At 41.2% G+C, this 17,838-nt stretch overlaps 1 protein-coding gene across 1 annotated transcript in view; it reads right to left on the reverse strand.

Moving 5' to 3' along the window:
- LOC135934823 (calcium/calmodulin-dependent protein kinase type II subunit beta-like) overlaps positions 1 to 17,838 on the reverse strand; it is a 40,506-nt gene that overhangs the window by 5,745 nt on the left and 16,923 nt on the right. Inside the window, exons 2-3 of the mRNA XM_065476814.1 lie at positions 9,666 to 9,878; positions 9,069 to 9,207 (exon numbers count right to left, since the gene is read on the reverse strand). Coding sequence (XP_065332886.1) covers positions 9,069 to 9,207; positions 9,666 to 9,878 — 352 coding nt within the window. The remainder of the gene's footprint in view (positions 1 to 9,068; positions 9,208 to 9,665; positions 9,879 to 17,838) is intronic.

Raw genomic sequence — 17,838 nt, forward strand, 5'->3', positions numbered from 1 at the left:
AAACTCAAATTTAAGCATGACTTTAAATAAAAATTGCGGGTATGAAAGTTTAAAATTGCATATTATACTATACACTTCTATGTAACAGTGTCAAGGTGTAAATCGTGCAATTAAAATTGCTCTAAAACTCGTTCAATCCAATTTTTACATATCTAATTAATATATTTTGTTGGATTTGTTTACCCGTCGGTTGGCGATTTACCTTTAAAAAAATCCAAAATTGCTCTCGAGCTACATTAAAACTAAGATTTGCAGTCGGAAAATTCCTTTTGCTTCCAAGTACCACCATTTTCAAGCAGCTCACGCGAGCGGTTTCTTTCCAATTCGTTGCACATATTGTAATATCGTCGCACCCGCGAGCTGCCTGACGAGAAAATATGATAATATTCTCCGGGGCCCACACGCTTCAACCTCTCAAACGGAGCTTTGGTAATCCAATAGTGTTATTTTTAATTGCGTAGGCTTCTTCTCTCGGCTGCCTGCGAGTTCTTCGGCGCACACCGGAATACGAAAGAAGTGTGTCAGCCGGCGTTTCATAAAATATTAATTTATGCGCGAGCACCAAATCAATCATACGTTTAATGAGTTCGGTGACCTAGCTGTGCAGAAAAGTCAATGAGACAGTCTGACAAGCAGAATTCCCGCTTGGCCCGATTGATGTTTTTGGTGACACACAGGCCGCACAGGCGCCCACACACGCGGATCGGGGATTACACGTTAATTCGCGAGGCATTTTTTAGTGTGACCTGGGGACGAGGCACATTCACTTTTCACTCACGCGGCCAGCAAAACTTTGGAGCAGCAAAAATATTTCGCAATTCTCAAAGTCTCGGCCAAATTTCTACAGCCTTGAGCTTTGGAAATGTGAAAGTGTGCGCGCGAACAGAAAAGACGAAATCGACAGCAGGTAGAGACGAACGTAGTAACAAAACAAGCGGCGTGCTCTTTATGCAAACGGCAAACCTCAAATTAAGTGAGGTGTGGTCAAGTTTCTTGAAAGCAGCGCGCGCCGTGTTTTCCATTTACAGAAAGAGAGACATAAAAACTTCCCCCATTTGAGAAAATAACGCCACAGTGAGCATTAAGTGACATGAGGTTAGCCTTTAAAATATGTTCTCACGTCTCGCGGTGGGTGGAAAATTATTAATGAACTTCCCACATCGAGGTCGGTTGGACCGAAAATTCGCCGCCTCTTATTTCCCAGCCAACAATGCGAAGATGTTAACAAATATTTTTTTTCACTCCACGTGAGACGGACGGCGCAGTTTTTTACTCTTTTAAAACATGCACGTACAACTGCATTAGTATGCAAAATTTTACGTCTGCGGATAAAATGGGTGCAGACGCACGGGAGACGTGTGTATAATTTTAAATCAAATGCCAGCCACGATAAAATCACATTACGGCTTTATTATTGAGAAACGCCATTTGCATATATTTCATGCAAACGCTTCTGTATAATGCGTTGCAGGCGCACTCCGAACTTGCGCCTTTTCAAAGGCACGCATGCACACATTAAATTATTTTACGCGGCGAAAGCTTTCCGAAAGATTTATACTAGTCGTCTCGCTTTTAGCGCTGCACGCTTGATTTATGTTTATTAACACGTGCATTTCTGGGCACCATTAAGTGCAATCAGAAGTGTCGCGCCAACCGCGACAGAAGAAATACGTCGATTTGCAGACACGAGATGGAGATATTGAAGTTTATGCGGTCATGAATGAGCAAAGCGGGCACTTACGCTAGTTCGCGTGCATTCGCTAAACGACCGAGTGATGTTTTAATTGTAAAACGTGTTTGAAACACGAGGGCGTGTTATTCTATAATTCCATCAGAGAGGAAACATTTTGAGCGTTTTATTATATAAAATATCAAATTTATATATGAGAGTGCGAGAGCTAAAACCCACAGCCTTGAGGTTTATGATGTTAAGAAAGATTGATTCAAAGGAAGTCCATTTTCACATAAAAGCGAGCGAATTGAATTCCTGCTGATAGTATAAATAAATAAAAGTCGCGCACAATGGACCGAATCAGTGACGGGCTTTTAAAGCATTCGGCCATTATTTGGACACACGAAAAGCTAACAAGCTCGTAAATTAAGCAATGAAATATAAATTTCATAGCCGCTGACCTCCGACCCTTCACGTCCGTCCGACACCCACCAGCGCAGAAGCTCGATGGAAAAAAGCGTCACACTCGTAAAAAATGTGTACATCCGCACTAGTATGTTATTAAAACTCGAGACCCACCCAGTCCGAGAAAGGTGTTATGTTTTAATTTCTGGCCGCACGGATTGCAGCCGCGTTTGCGCGTGACTCACGCAGAATCCGCCGACCCAGCCAAACAGGTGTCTCGCGGATGGATCGGAATAGGCACGCATCCGCCGTCGAATCGCGAAAGACGGCTCTCGTTAAATTACAGCAAATTAAACGAGAGGTGCCATTTATATGCAAATCATTCGGCTGCTTTATTAGGACTGATAATCAAAGCTCAATCTACTTCTTTGTCTCTCCAGCGTGCGGCGCTCTTTGGCTCTCTGCAACTTTTAATTTGTTTTGCACAATAATCTGATTATGGGCACGCCGGCGTATTTATTTTTATTAGCGCGCTGAGAAAGAGATTTAATCGGGGGCGACACCAAGTTTGGGCATGCAAGCCGATGCTAATCGCCGCGGCACATCCCTCGGGATTCTCATTTTGGTCTTGCTAGCCACTCACCTATTGATGCTCGCCAAAATGCTCGGCTCATTTGCGCTAATTTATTGCACGCATCCGCGCAGATTTTATCCGCGCGTGGCAATTGCGGAAAAATTGCTGCTTAGGGAATTTCTAACGCCTCTGCTCGTTTGGATCCTTAATTTTTGTAGAGCTTTTTATCACTTGCTCACAGATTGCGAGATTGTAGATAAAACCCATGTGCTACCGGGGAGGTTTTCCCTAGCCTGTCATAAAATATATCTGTGGGTAACTTCTAAATTCTAAAATAGCTGATTTTAATCATTGGAAGATTTTCTTTGAATCTTATTGCTTTACATTAATGGTTATTAAAAGAAAGAAAATTAAAAAAGGCTCTTCTCCACGCGGAATCGAAACCAGGATGGACCAGCTGTTTCGGCCCTTCAGGCACCACAGCAAAACAAAATGCAACGCTGCAGTATAGCCGAAGAAAGTTTTAAATTACCAATCGTACCGATGAATACAATTGCGGAGTACGAGTTATAAAAACGAAATCTTTAGAAAACCTGCCTCTCGTTTTCCCTACGACGAAATTCCTTCTCTCAAAATTCACAAGCCCATAATTCAAACTCTTAAAGCTTAATTTTAAAGAGAAATGTTCTTGTTATCATGAAATTAAACGAAGGAAAATTCAGAGTGTACCTCACTGAAGGCCCAGTTAAGAGGATTCAATAAAGCAGAGTGCCCTTCAATTTTTTTTTTTTTTTTTTTTTTTTAGAATCCGCCCCGAGTAAAGCTTTTGTTCAGACATTTTGCTTTCACGTGTATTTATTCTCATATTTTTGTGATTCCGTAATTATTTATTATGCTCGAGCTAACAGAGTACGACAATAAAATGCAATCAAAACTATAGCTGGTAGGCTGTTAACACGATTGAATACCAAATAATGATCTTTGATTTCAATGAGTTGCAAATTTAATTTTATAACACTATCTATATGAGTTGGAAATTCAGTCAAAATTCTTAGTCCTTGAGACTGAAAAAAGGAAATCATCATAAATAATGATGAATCACTGAATTTCAATAAAGCTGTGTGTTAAAGAAAAGATCGTAAATTTAGCAATTTGTTCCACGTCGTGCCTGGATGAAGGGTACAAATTCAAACGAGCTCATGGTTAGAGCAGAGCGAATCGCCCCCGTGGTATATTGCTGCTCAATAAATTCCGAACGACAGATATTTAATAAGTAGAGCAGACACGAAATATGCCTACCAAGCCAACCCACAGCGGCGGAATGATGGATATTCGTCCTAATTAACCATTTTAAAATTATGAGAACACAAAACATGAGCTTTCTACAAATTGTAGCAATTCAATTGGCAGCTTTCTACAATTGGAGCCGCTCTGCTCTCAGCACTTTTTAATCAGCAAACGCGATCTCGAGGCGCGAATTTCGACCGCCCCCGTGCTCTCGCAGGTGCCCTGCTTTTGACAAGACGCCCGTAATGAGTTGGTGTTGCCCAACGAAAAAGTAATTAACCGCTGCGGGCCACGTGGGCGCAGCTTCAAATAGCTGACTCTCTTTAATCTCATTACACACACACGTCTTTCCGACGGCATATCGAAAACGCTCCATTTCTCAAGTACATATTTCAGTCATTGTTGTAAATTTCACGTTCTTTGACTGGTTGGCTGTGAAAATAATTGAGTTGTTATTCCTACTTTGCACACACGCAGCACAAGAAAGTGCACTTTGCGTATTTATGGCGTATCGGAGCACATAAAGTAGCTGACTCCAACACTTTTTTCTCCCATATTCTCGCGAGCAACGCAGCACACACACGCGCGCGATGCAAAAAAGAGTTTTTCTTAACGTTCTGATTGTGCTGCTGCCTGCTGTGGTTTATTCATAAATAAATGTATGATCTTATGTACTTTCTGAAAGAGAGCAGTTGGGTGTGCATGCTTTATGACTCTGTGTATATTTCCATAAAATATGCATAATGTTCTCTGCTGTTTTGATCTGCGGGTGTATTACACATTTTCCTCTTCGCGACGCATAAATCTGACGGCGCGCTTGCTGATGACAAACGCGGTTGCAAAATTGCGGAATTCAATAAGAGCAATAATGGACGCACGTAAAATCTAAATGGTTTGGACTTATTGCTGTAAGAAACTCCAGTTGAATTTAATCGCAAAACTGATATTTTTCGTATTGTAGCTTTCTCCAAGAGTAAAAAAGTATTGAAACGAGGTCCTCGGCGGACTAAAAATGTAAAATAATATAGAAAAAATCCGCTCTAATATAATTTTTTTAAACAGATTTTCTTTGGTACACCTAATTTCACTTTTGGTCTTCAATAATATTTTCTTTTTAACATGTTAAAGTAATTAGACATACGTTTTAATAATTATTTTTACCCGTGAAAATAAAAACAGATTGAAGGAACATTTCTAGTAATAACGTTTTATTATTTTAATTGTCCGATTTTTAATAATCGCCTCTATATTGGATTTGTATGTAAACAACGGTCTAGAGATCCGAAGTTCATAAAAGTTTAAAGCCCAAAAGAAAACTAAAAAGGTTAATAGAAACCATATCTTTTACCATGCATTAAGGTTTGTTCCTTAATTATTACTTGGCAACGGGGAAAAATATGAGGTATGAATTATAATAATTATCCTATTAACCATCCATTGAAAATTTAATAAATCATGAAAATATGCAAAATCTGGCCGGTTGTTCCCTTGAGGAGAGGCTCAAAAGTTGTTCCAGTTTTCAATGAACGACTCTGTTGCTCTGAACCTGAACGCCGTCGGCTCGGCAAGGCATTAATCAATTTCCATTTCCTGTGACATAAACACGAGTCATTTGTTGTTGACTCAGCGCAAAGTACGAAACGCGTCTGCGAGAAAAACACACTTTGCCCGTGCGCTGTACATTTCTTTCTGCTTCTGCCATTCGCGAGGAAGATAGAGCTGCGAGCGCAGAATGTGCTCTGTCTGATTTGCATACGTACGCGCGGGGAGCATAAAAAGCAGCAAATACAGATTGCACGCGTCCGCTCCCCGGCCGGGCTGAAACATTTATATGTGCTACACACAACATGTCCGGCTGTACGTCGACCCACGTGCGCAATAGAAAAATAGCAAGTGTGCACATAAAAAAGCCCGCTCGACGCACTCAAATGGTCAATTAAGGCAATCAGGAATCGTTTTGCGTTCGCAACAACCGCTCATAAAAATCACTTCTTACAGCTCTCGCTTTACAACTCCATCGCTCGGCGAGAGGAATTCCGCCCCATAAAAGCAGCGGCGATGCGATTTCCCACTCGCGTACGCCGCGGCGGTATGCGATTAAAGTGCACTTTTATTATTTCCTCAATGTCACTCTCACTATGCGGCTCGAATTTTCGTTTTGTCGGCCGAAAATGGGCTGCCTTTTGCGAAGCCGGCCATCACCTTTACGCTCGCCGATCCTATCTGATTTCTCGGCATTTTTCGCGTGCAACGCAACTCGCCATTGTTTGGTCTCGGCGCAGATAAATCCCTAGTCGCTAACAGCTTAATTGATTTGATGGAGTGATAAAATGGAACATGTAAAATCATCGATGGTGGCTGCCGCTGCTGCGGCGTCGAGCGTGGAAATCCGTGCAACACGGCTCCTGGCAAAAGGCGCGGAAATTACCATTCTGTGTGTGCTTTCGGTGCCAGCGAAACGCCACGGGGCGAGATAAATCTTGGTTTCGGTGAGAAATCTGGCTCGAGTGTTGAATTTTATTGAGCGATTCTGATCTGAATAAGAGATGCAGGAGAGAGATATAACTTATACTTGGCACGGCATGCTTTGATTTTTACTAAACAATCGTGCAGAACATGGCGAGATTTCTAACTTTATGTTGATTTTCCGGTGTGCAACTCTGTTGCTTAAAGTTGCAAGTAGTCAAACATACAATCGACAATTTCAACTGGGATGAAACAAAATGTTTCACTGAAAATTCTTTACTTTTTCCACATATATATTTGTCGATGAGATGGAAAACCATATTTTGGTGTTTCATAATCCAATAGTAAACTCTAAAATAAAATTGTTGTGAAAAGGCTGCAAAAAGAAGGTGTGCTGTTCAAAAAGTGAGCGCTGTCTCAAAGCTTTTAATAGCATTTTTCATAAAATCAAGGAGTTTCCCCGTCATTGGGAGTTGAAAAAAAATCAATCATTTAGATTTATATTAATTTTAGAGACCAGGATATGACAATGGTAAAAATACCCTGCAATCTACTTTCTCTCTTCAAAATGTACCAATAAAAGTGGTTTAATTTACGATGAAATGGACTTATTTGTATTTTTCCTGGTGCAAATGGAATATTTTTTAAAACAATCCATCGAATCTACCGCTTCCTGAAGCCAACAATGCAAATCATTTTCAATTGTTCCCTAATTATTAAGTCTTCATTTTGAATTAGATCTTGTGACAGGTTCTAATATTTAAATCACATAAAGAATTTTTCAATGAAGTGGGCCATTCGTATTAAAACGAAAGCAAGAATAAATTAAATATATTTTGCAGAGGCGTTTGTTTCGGAGAGAAGATGATGAATCGGCCAAATGTGTCGCTATTAGCAAATACCGCGCGGCACAAAATATGCTGATTTCGCATCTCCTTTTTCGTCCGTAGCCCATTAAAAACGCGAATGCGATTTTTCTCATCAGTCCACCGATGGGCGTTACTGTTCGTTCAATATCAAAAAACAAACTCATTTTGCGTGGGTCCGTGTTCTATAATGCATTATGAATTCTGCGCGTTTGATTTATGTTTTGTGCTTTGCAGTCGGGCAAAAAGCAGGCAAGCACCGTTTGTTTAGTTTTTCCAATAATCGACCACCTGCGGCCCGGAGAAGTCACGTACGTAAATCTACCAAATAGATTTCGCCGGCGAGTGAAAACAAAGCGGAAAATTAACGCGGCTTTTGGCTTCGGTGCAATTTTTTTAGCGCGACACCAGCAACGGCTACTCGCTGTGCAGGTGGGCAGACGGGAATAATATCAATGAAAAATGCTTTGAGTGTGCGTTTTTTGCCCGCCAACCGAGCAGAATTCTGAGAACCGCTATTTTTAGATTGGTGCGCGTTCAGCAAAAATAATGGACGAATGTCGTTCCATTCACGATGTAAAAAGTAATTGCACCGATGGGCATGTCAAAAATCCCCTTGTGGTGCCTTTTTTAGAAAACTCGTTGTTGTCGTCGGGTCCGCATTTTTTAGCCATGTCTCAAACTCATTGTGAGAAATGAACCCGCGGCTAAAGGTTGTTCGCTGCCTCAAAATTTGTCATTCCGATGCTGCGAAGCAGCGGGAAGGCGTCGGACGCGGCAGAAATAACATTTTGCTCCACCGACCATCAACAGAGGGAAGCCAAGTAATTTAATTCGGCCGGTAAGTTATGTATCGTCGCCGGGCGTTGGTGTGTTTGTCTGCGCGTTCGAAAAGCGCGACCGATCCAATTAGATGACACTGGCGAATGCGATCAGGCCGTGTTTCTATATAACACGCGCTCGTTAGTTGCGTGCTTGCGCATATTTTATCAATGTAAACAGAGAAAAGCCATTAGCCCTGAAAACTGCCCGATCATTCCACGAAAACGGCCGTTGGATTAAATTTTATTGCAACTGCGAGAGCGCGCAGGATGAAATTTCATTGTTGATCGACGTGTCCGAGCAAAAGCATCGTCACAATACAGCAGGTTTCCGTGATTCATCCAAGGACGCGGCCTGCCGGCTGTGCTTTTCCTTTTAATTACCGCTGAAATTGCCCGCGAGTGCGCGCAGGCACAAAAGGAAACCGGACCCGCGGACCTTGACAGTAAGACAAAAAGCAGCATCGGCACTGCCGAATAACTCGATCGTCTGGTCATCGCGGACAAGGCTTTATTTTAATAAAGTGCAGAACAATGAAGAGGGCCGAGGAAATAAGTAACGGCTTTTTTCAGGCAATGCTCGAAATGGAAAGTGCCGAGCTGGAGCGCTTATAATTTATTCCCGCTTTTTGTATTCCGCGCGGCGGCGTGCCGAACGAGGAAAGAAAGGAGCAGGCGTCTCTCGCAGCGAATCTGACAACCTATGCCACGGCGCGGCGCACAACCTTTATTCACGAAACGAGCCTTTTACAAACATATATATTTCATCACACCCCCGCACGCACCAATCAGGCAAGGTTAGACACTTTGATACGTTATAAATTAAACGACGAGAACTCGTTCTTCCTGGCCCTGCAGTCAAGGCCTCCTAATTTCCGAATCAGATCACCAAATTTTGAGCTAAAGCCTCAAGGCGCTCATTCCGAGACAATGCGCACCGATACTAATTGGCAAGAATTATTTTTTACTGCTCTTACCTTTATGTCGAGGTGCACAATTTTTCGGTCGTGGATGTAGGCGAGTCCTTCCACCAGCTGGCGCACAAAATGCTGTACATCTGACTCGAACGGCACCATGTTTTCATCTATGATTGTCTGCAAATCTCCTCCAGGCGCACTGTAAATTATGATTTATGATGTAGGCTTTCGATAGATATCATTAAATCCCCTCTGTTTTTAATTGATAATCTTCTCTTAAACTATTCTAGGAATAATAATAAAATTAATAGAAGTTCTATCGAAAATTTACGTTTTGGTATTACAAAGTAACATTTTCTACATTCTCAAATCATTATTTTGACTTTTTTGTCAAAGGAAAATTTTTGTGTCTGTGCCCGTTTTAGGAACACTCACAGCACAGTTCGTTTTTAACGGAATACTTTAAATAGTTTTGATCCAGGAGCAACACAAAGAGTATTATTTGTAACATTAAGACTTAAACTGATATTCGATAACTCTGGCTATCATAGTTCTTCCAACGGAATTTATTTTATTGTATAATGACAATTAAAATACTATCTTCGCCAAAGATACGAAAATTGACCTATGAAGTAGTTTTCTCCAGCGGGAACTTACTATTCAGAGACAATGATGACTTCTTTTGCCGTTTCAAAAACGTCGTGGAGCCTGATTATCCGTGGCGACGGCGCGCATAGAGAGAGCAGGGTGAGCTCGTGATAGATTTCAGCGCTGCAGTCATCTCCATATCGAACCCTCGAGCAAAATTTGGCAGCAAACAGATGCCCTGTCTCTTTCGACCGGCAACGTCTGACTGACGCAAACATTCCACTGAAACACAAGAATAATAAATTAGACTATACATGATTCCTATACAAATAAACTTTTGCAATTAAGAGAGCAAATTGAATATGTTCTTCCGCTAAAAAAAAATTCGCTGTATTGCACTACGCTGTTTTTTGCTCCACGTCTGTGAAAACAATTATTTTTCAAGAACATCGCGATATATGTTAACCAATTCGCCTTGTTGGTCGAGTGTGTGGGATCAATAAATCAGCGTCGCGCGCTCGCTTCCTATTTTTCGAGATTTACCATCAAATTAAATCAACTAGCTGGCCGTTTCAAGGCGCGTGCTTTATTAAGAAGTGCCAACTCCGTTTGCCGCATGATTGAAATTGATAGTTGGAGAGGCTGGGAGGAACGCGTGCGGCTCCGCAGAGAAACAGAGTGATTAATTAAGTATGCATTGCTCGCCGACCTTGCTGAATATTAATCCTCGCTCCTTTTCGAAACAATAATACCTATCAACTCATCATTGGCCGCGTGCTGGTGCTGAGGAAATGCCTTAATAATGCAATAGCACAATGTACAACATTCCAGATTGCTGTATTTGATCGTCTGTAATGATGCTTTAATGGCACTTTTGCAACACTCAGGAGGCGCGGACTCTTTGCTTCAAAGCAACATGTGCGTCGATTACAAAACAATAAAATATAGTTGCTATTTTTATGTCTTTAATGTATTATATTTCTATATCAGTATCTGGTTTGTGATACAACCAAACATAGTATTGCATTAGCAGAAAGATGTTTCTTTTATTTAAGTTGCACAGACACTTCCGCATATCGAAGTAAATATCACAACAATTTAAGATGATTTAGGGACCGAGATGAGCATGTTCCTGCTTACGCTTGTTTTTGTTTGTTGTTTTAGATTTTTAGGACATTCAAGAAATGCTGAAACTTTGAAAACTTTTTTCCAGCAATACTATTTATTGTCCCGATAAAGCAAATGTTACATCTTTGTAAAACAATGAAATAAAAAAAAGTCTAGAACAGAGGGTTTGCGGGAAAGCTCATTACGCGCTCCGGTTGCGTGATTGACATGTGCGTCTTATTAGAGGTATTTTCCACGTTGGTGTCCAATCATAATCGTACCGTGCAGCGAAAACATTTCAATCACGCGGGCTGAGGAGGAAAGAAAAACGCACTTTGCGGTCTCGCTAATCCTGCATCTCGTCAGACTGACTAATTAATTACAAGTAGCAGTATGCAGACGTCACAGATGCGACGCGAAAATATCACAACATCGGCTAAATGATGCTAAATTTGGAAAGCGTGCTTGCTTGTTTACTCGACCGAAAAGGCATGGCTGCGCGAGTTAGATTGTCGCGCGCAGCAGCAGCGTCTTCCTCGGCCCTTCGGCCGGGCTCGCAGAAAAGGTGGTGCGGCGCCGTCTTGGCGCCGTCCTTGCCACCTTGATCCCCTTTTGCACGGTGAAGGAGGCGCTCGCTCTCGCGCCAATCAATCATTATAGGCTGCGCTGCATTTATTTCCCCAGCAATATCGATGACTCGGCCGCCATAATTTATTTATTTATTGCACTTTTACTCTATGCACGGTGGCGGCGGCTGGTACTCGTGACGCCTCTCGCGATTAGCATCTGTCCCATATTACGTCGAGCGCCAGAACGCACTTTTGATGAGCTCTGTGCGCCAGCGGAAAAATTAATGCACGCATTGCATGCACGCCTCTTGCAGCAAACGGTGTGAAATTGACGAGCGAGACGCCTGCATAAATCACCGCTATGTATGCGATTCATTTAATTATATGGCGAGTAAATCGGGTTTCTTGAAGTATTGGGACAAGTTCATTCACAAGCTCGCAGGTTCTAATAAATTAAATTTACTATCCCTTAATGAGTAGGCTATAAAAATCATTTCGAAATTTGCTCAAGGCAGTTTTCATCTCTCTCCTATTACTAAGATTTTTCTTCACTCTATTAAGATCAAAACTAATATTAACGTTTTTAGATACTAAATAAATGTGAAAGGAAATCAAACCGTGATTCATTATTATTGACTAACTGTGAGAATATCATAAATGAACTCTCTGATTTGTTAAATTATTTCAAAATTCAAATTTTCTCGTTAGGAAGTGTATGTAATGAATTCCTGACTGACAGTATAATTTGCAATAGCAATATGGTTCTTAATCTTCTTAACGTAATTTAGGCTAATCCCAACCCCAAACCTAAATAGCAAAACTCGCTGAAATTTCCTCCCCAGTCGCTCACTTGCCGCGTTGTCGGTCTCTAATCTCTTGAAAATATTTTATGGAGATAAATTATATGAAGGCCCATTCGGCGAGTGAACTAATAGGTATACATTTTGAGCCCCGTTTGCTGATGAAAATAGCCGAAATCGCACAAAAAACAATTGCAAAAAACATCTTTTACAAACTGTTTGATAATGTTTCCGGTTAAATTTAAATGCAGAAATCTGTCTGGATAGCTGCTAATCAAATCTGTAACGAAAAAGTGCTCTGTCGAATGCATTTTCCTTCATTGGTATCTCCAAAAACCTTTTTATTTTTTAGGGAGGTTAGAGGGCAGAAAGAGATGCCATATCTAATATTCTTACCCCCATTAAAGTGACGTTGTGATTTGTTTGTCCAATGCAATTCTGTTCTATATTTCCAACGCACTTATTTATTTCATCATAATATATGTTGTTACATTCGATCAAGTGCTGTCTATCCATTTCAGCGATCGAGTAAATATTCAACCTTGATTTGAGCGCAATTTTCATATCAACGCGGAACCCTTTGAATGATGCTCGTAGTAACAATCAGTGACATATCAATCAGCAAAAAATCAAAACTTGAGGAAATATTATGACTCTCTTAGCCGAAATAATGAATCATTCGAAAAAAAGTCGGATCGAGGGCACACAAGAAGTAGAGAATATTAATCAAATAATGGTTGCAAGAAGGACAGCTCAGTGGCCCCTAAAGCGCCAAACAAATAGCATTAGCATATTCAATCGGTGAATGTAAGCACAAAATGTTTGCGGCCGCGTTACACGAAAATTGTCGCGAGTGTGCTTGGTTAGTTCAACATCAGAACCAATTAAAGTCAGGCACGCACTCTCGCAGCAGGCAGGCCGAGTGTTGTGTGTATCTCTTTCAGCCTTAAACATCCACGCTTATGAATATGGAAATGCGTTCCGATAGAAAAGAAACTAGCTTTTCGGCAAGGCCGGCGTAAAAGGCAGCGGCAGCCAGTTTTGTACTTATTCGCCGAAGGAGCAAGAAAACCCGGCGTATGCAAATTTCCGAGCCGCCGAGTTGAAACCAGAGAAGCAGATTTGAAAATTATCATCTCGAGTGTGAATAATATAAAAGCCGTAGTGCAAAAACTGTCGTGTTCGCAGGTAGTCTGCTTCTTCAATTTTGCAACTCATTACAATTTGATCTGTGTCTTTGTAGAGACGCCGCTAGTGGGAAATTTTCGAGCGATGGCGAATCGTGTTTGTCGAGCCGCAGGTGTATCGAACAATGCAATCTCTCAACCGGAGTAAAAGATGCAAATAAATTAATATCTCCCAGCGACAGCATTTAAATGCGGTAAAAGAAATTGCTGTATTCGCGTTTAAGTGCGCAATAAACATGCAGAGTTGACAATTGCTAGCACGGCCGTGAACCTGATATTTGCCAACAGAGACGCTTTTGCTCTGTGCGCGTCTCCATGTTTGCCATTGGAAAAAGACTCGTATTGATTCACAGTGGACATTTTATGCTACATACGCGCACATGATGCTAAAACCGCACGAGCATAAAAGCTGCTTGACTGCGACTACGTCCAGAGTGACGATGCCTTCCTTGAAACAATTTTGAAATCCGAGGAAGGTGCGAACGTATTCTTTGAAACACGCATTTTACGACTAGCTTGGAAGAGAAGAAGGTTGGTTCCTTGTGTGTGTTTACCCATTTATCAACATCACAGAGAAATGTTTTCATTAATATATCAAGCCGCGCGCGGGTTCGTCGTTCTTTCTCTTGATTTAATTGAAAAGCGACTGTCATGCATGCGGGTCGAACAGAAAACGCGTGTTGTACAATATCACGTGAATGCTTCATATAATCCTCTCCTTGCTTCTGTCCGAGTGTTGACCTCACGCACTATGAAAAGATGGTCGGCTGAATAAAATGTTAATTAGCGTAGTGAACTTTATTATAATGAGGAAGTAATGAGAGCATGGAAATGTTTGCGAAAATTATGATGAAATTGCTAGCTAATTGAGTAATTCTTTAGTATTTGCTGTATTTAAGAGGTTTTTTTAAAGTAAACTGGGAGATCATAAAATAGATTTATGTAAGAAAAGGCTTGTTAAATTAAGATTTAAAACCATGTTTGGTCCTTTGAGTTGGCATCTCATTTTCGACTTGTTTTTTTAACTCGAATTAATAAAATTGCGGGATTTATTTTTCTTTACTTAAGACTTCGTGGTAACCATTATTATTTTCTTTATTGATTTTTTTTATTTCAATTTTCCAATCTACTTGTATTGGAATCCTTTAAACACGATCGCATTTATACGCTGACAACACACATGCATCATTTCCTTAATTAACAAACAACTACGTCCACTCTCGCGTTGTCTATATGTGTGCCGCTCGGGACAGAAATGTAATGGTCAAGCGGTGAGCGAAGCAAACTAGAAACGTCCATAGTTTCTTGCTAATTGGACTGAACAGCTAACCGTATAATCCGCATTTATACACCTGTTAGTTCGTGTTTCCCTGATCAAACGCAATAAAAATCAAACTGACACTTCAGATGACCAAATCCGTCCTTATTTCACGAATCGCTAAAAATATAACCTACAGCAGTCCACTTCGGGCAGCTGAATTTTATTCTCAGCAGCTGGTGAAGTGCGATTCATTTTTTCACTTGCGCAACAGGAGCCTCGTCTCGGATTTTCGCGTGAAATCGGAGTCGAAAGAAGATTAGATTAAAAAAAGGTTGTGCTGCTCTGCGCCACACAACGAAACTTTATCCGCGGCCGCCTGTGTGTACTCCGCTATGTACGTACATGCAAGTGAGTCAGTAATGTTACGCTCGGAGCGAGCCGAGCGCCGAGAGCAAGCGATTCAATTCAAATCACGTAACCCAAGCCCTTTCTCATTTATCACCAATTCCACCCGTTTTCTGCTCTCTGACTGACTGGCTGACTGACTGACTCTCTTGACGATTTATGAAGCAGCAACTTAGAAAAGAGCAAGCAGCGCGCGGCGAGGTTGTCAGCAATTTTCTGCTCGACTCACACGCAGCCATTTAACGTTGCGCCGCGCGTCCACTTTGCTTTTATTATTGGATTGGCAAGCAATAATCTGCCGGTTTGTGTGGAATAAATTGGAGGCCTGTTTATTTAGACGTTATACACCGCAGCTTCTGGAGTTGCGCGGAGAGCCAGTTTTTATTGCCCTAATGAAATAGGCCTTAATTGATCCAAAGCATCGGTCGTCCATTTCCAGCTAATTGAATGTCTGAATTGCAGGATTACGCAACATTGCACAAAAGAATAGAAATTCTGCAGAATTGTGCGTCATGCATAAAAAGAACAGTTCGCGGAACGCCTCCACTGTTATGCACACGCGGCGCCCTCAAAATCCATTGCGATGTCCAAATCTAACTATATGTTGCTCTTAACAATGGAGATTAGACACGCTCAATCATCCGAAAATATTAGACGATCGCCGCCGCGCCTTGGTTTCCCGCGCGGGGGGAAAGGGCCCAAAATGAATCAACCTTGTTTTGCGTGTGGTGCAGAATCACTAGGCAAGGACGCAGCCTTTCTCAACGGCGATCGATTTGCGATATCCAAATAGGCTGGTAATTCATTCTCGGTCCATCGTCATTATTGTGATTCTGCGTGAAGAATGAGCGGCTTTAGGGCGTCAACAGGTAGATTGGGCTCTCCCACGTTCGCGCTGGCTCGGTCATCAGCGCTGCGGAGCTGAGAGGTGACGGCCTACGCCGACCGCGACCAGATCTCGCAGCCTGCGAACCTTGTACGTATCATGGCTCTGGAGGAAGAGAGGCCTGCGCTGCCGCGGCTGATTATTCATCTCTGCTCGCAGGAAAGTCCCGCGAGATTTCTAAAAGGCCTTTTTCGAACGAACACTATTGAGGAAACACGCACGGGCCTGGCGCGTGTGTGATAATCTCCGATCCATATTTGTCCCTGTCTTGTTGAATTGCAACCAGATAGCGCCTGACGAATCTGCCTTGTAAAAAATCTGTCGGGTGTGCGGAAAAACAATACTTGCTTCTGTGTTTTTGGCTGTGGCCAATGCGAGAAAAAAAGTGCTATACAAGACACAATCTTGTTGTTAGACAAAACGGAATGAACTTACAGAGTCAATCCAGCTTAAATTTCAATAAAGGAATATTTTTTGTTGATAACAAAAACAGCTAGGAGAATAAATTTATTGAATATCTGACTGGATAGCTACAATAATTTTGGTAGCTTTTAATTTGTTCCCTCAAGTCAACTTGGTCTCTTGGATCAGTGTTTTCAATTTTTGAAAATCAAACTAAGCAATCAAAACTACAAATGGCTCTAATCTATGTGGATCTGAACCAGTCGGCAAATGAAGCATAACTCTTTTGAAACCTCACCACTCCCTGCGATCAAACTTCTCCTTATTGCTAGCCCAAAATTCCCGTCCCTAATTTGATGCTATGTCAGAGAGTAAAATTCTGCTTCATGTATCGAATGAAGATTAGGAGGAAAATTTACGTGACAAATTACCTTGAAATATTTTACCATTTGAAGAGAGAAAAAATGTGAGAGATAATTTCTCAAACTTTTGTTTTCAATATCATTTCCAGTTCTAATTTTTCCTCAAATTCCGTCCAATACTATTGATATTATGTACTTTCCAAATCTTTGTGAGTGTAAAAGGATCAGTAATATAACACATTTAAAGTACACAGTACTATTAATAAATGGCATTATTTTCTATTAAAGTATTTTACTCAAAGCAACCCATTCCTTAATTTGCTAAATATTATCGTAGTAATTGCGCAAATCCTATCCTTGAATAAATTATATTGATATGCCACGTGAATACAAAAACATTTTGATAGGGCAATTATTTAGTTTTTGAGTGTGGTAATCCCTTTCTCTTATAGAGGTTAAGAAAATACATTTTTTTTTGTGGAGAATGTTGGCATTACTTTATGTCAGGTGCTGTCCACTTTGGTGTATTATTTTTATTTTTTTTGCTTCAGGAAAAGCTAACATTTTCGACAAGGAGTTGCGGCAACACTTTAATTTCATTACGACTTGAAGGCTACTTTTGTCGACTCATTTCTTACATGTTTATCTCGTCATTCAGAGTTCCAAACTTCACCGTAAATCATAACAGCAACGAGCACAGTCGTCAAAAGTGTTTAAATCTTGACCATTTACAGTTGAATTAACAAAGTTATTGTGTTATCCTTGAAGACGAAGGACATTAATGGAATTTTGCATTTGCACTACAGCCGCATTAAACTCATACTCTAGTGACAAAGCCCTACCACACAGCCTCTTTGTGCGGTCTGCTCGCGAATCCAAATTATAAAAACCAGCGCGCACTTGAGAGCCTGACGGCCGCCTGCTGAGAGTGGATTAGTAAAATTGAATTTATGCTCCGCCAAGTCGTTCAATAAACTTCAAGTGCCATCATCACTGCTCGTCTGCCATATCGGAGTGACGTGGAACAACAAAGAGCAGGAAGACTGTGCGGAAAACGCATTATTTCCATATCGACGCGTACACCAAGGTGCAAATGGCCTCAAGTCTACCAAGTCGGTGTAAAAATGTGCAATTAGCTGGCTTGATTCTATTAACTAACTCATCATTGTGTCAGGTGCAGCGAATGTAAACTAGACTTCGCGCCGTAATTGCTGCGGCGAAGTGAGTAATGCGTGATTTTATGTGCGCGCATGCATGCTGCGG

This window comes from Cloeon dipterum, chromosome 1 (assembly GCF_949628265.1).
Source record: "Cloeon dipterum chromosome 1, ieCloDipt1.1, whole genome shotgun sequence".
Classification (NCBI taxonomy): Eukaryota; Metazoa; Arthropoda; class Insecta; order Ephemeroptera; family Baetidae; genus Cloeon; species Cloeon dipterum.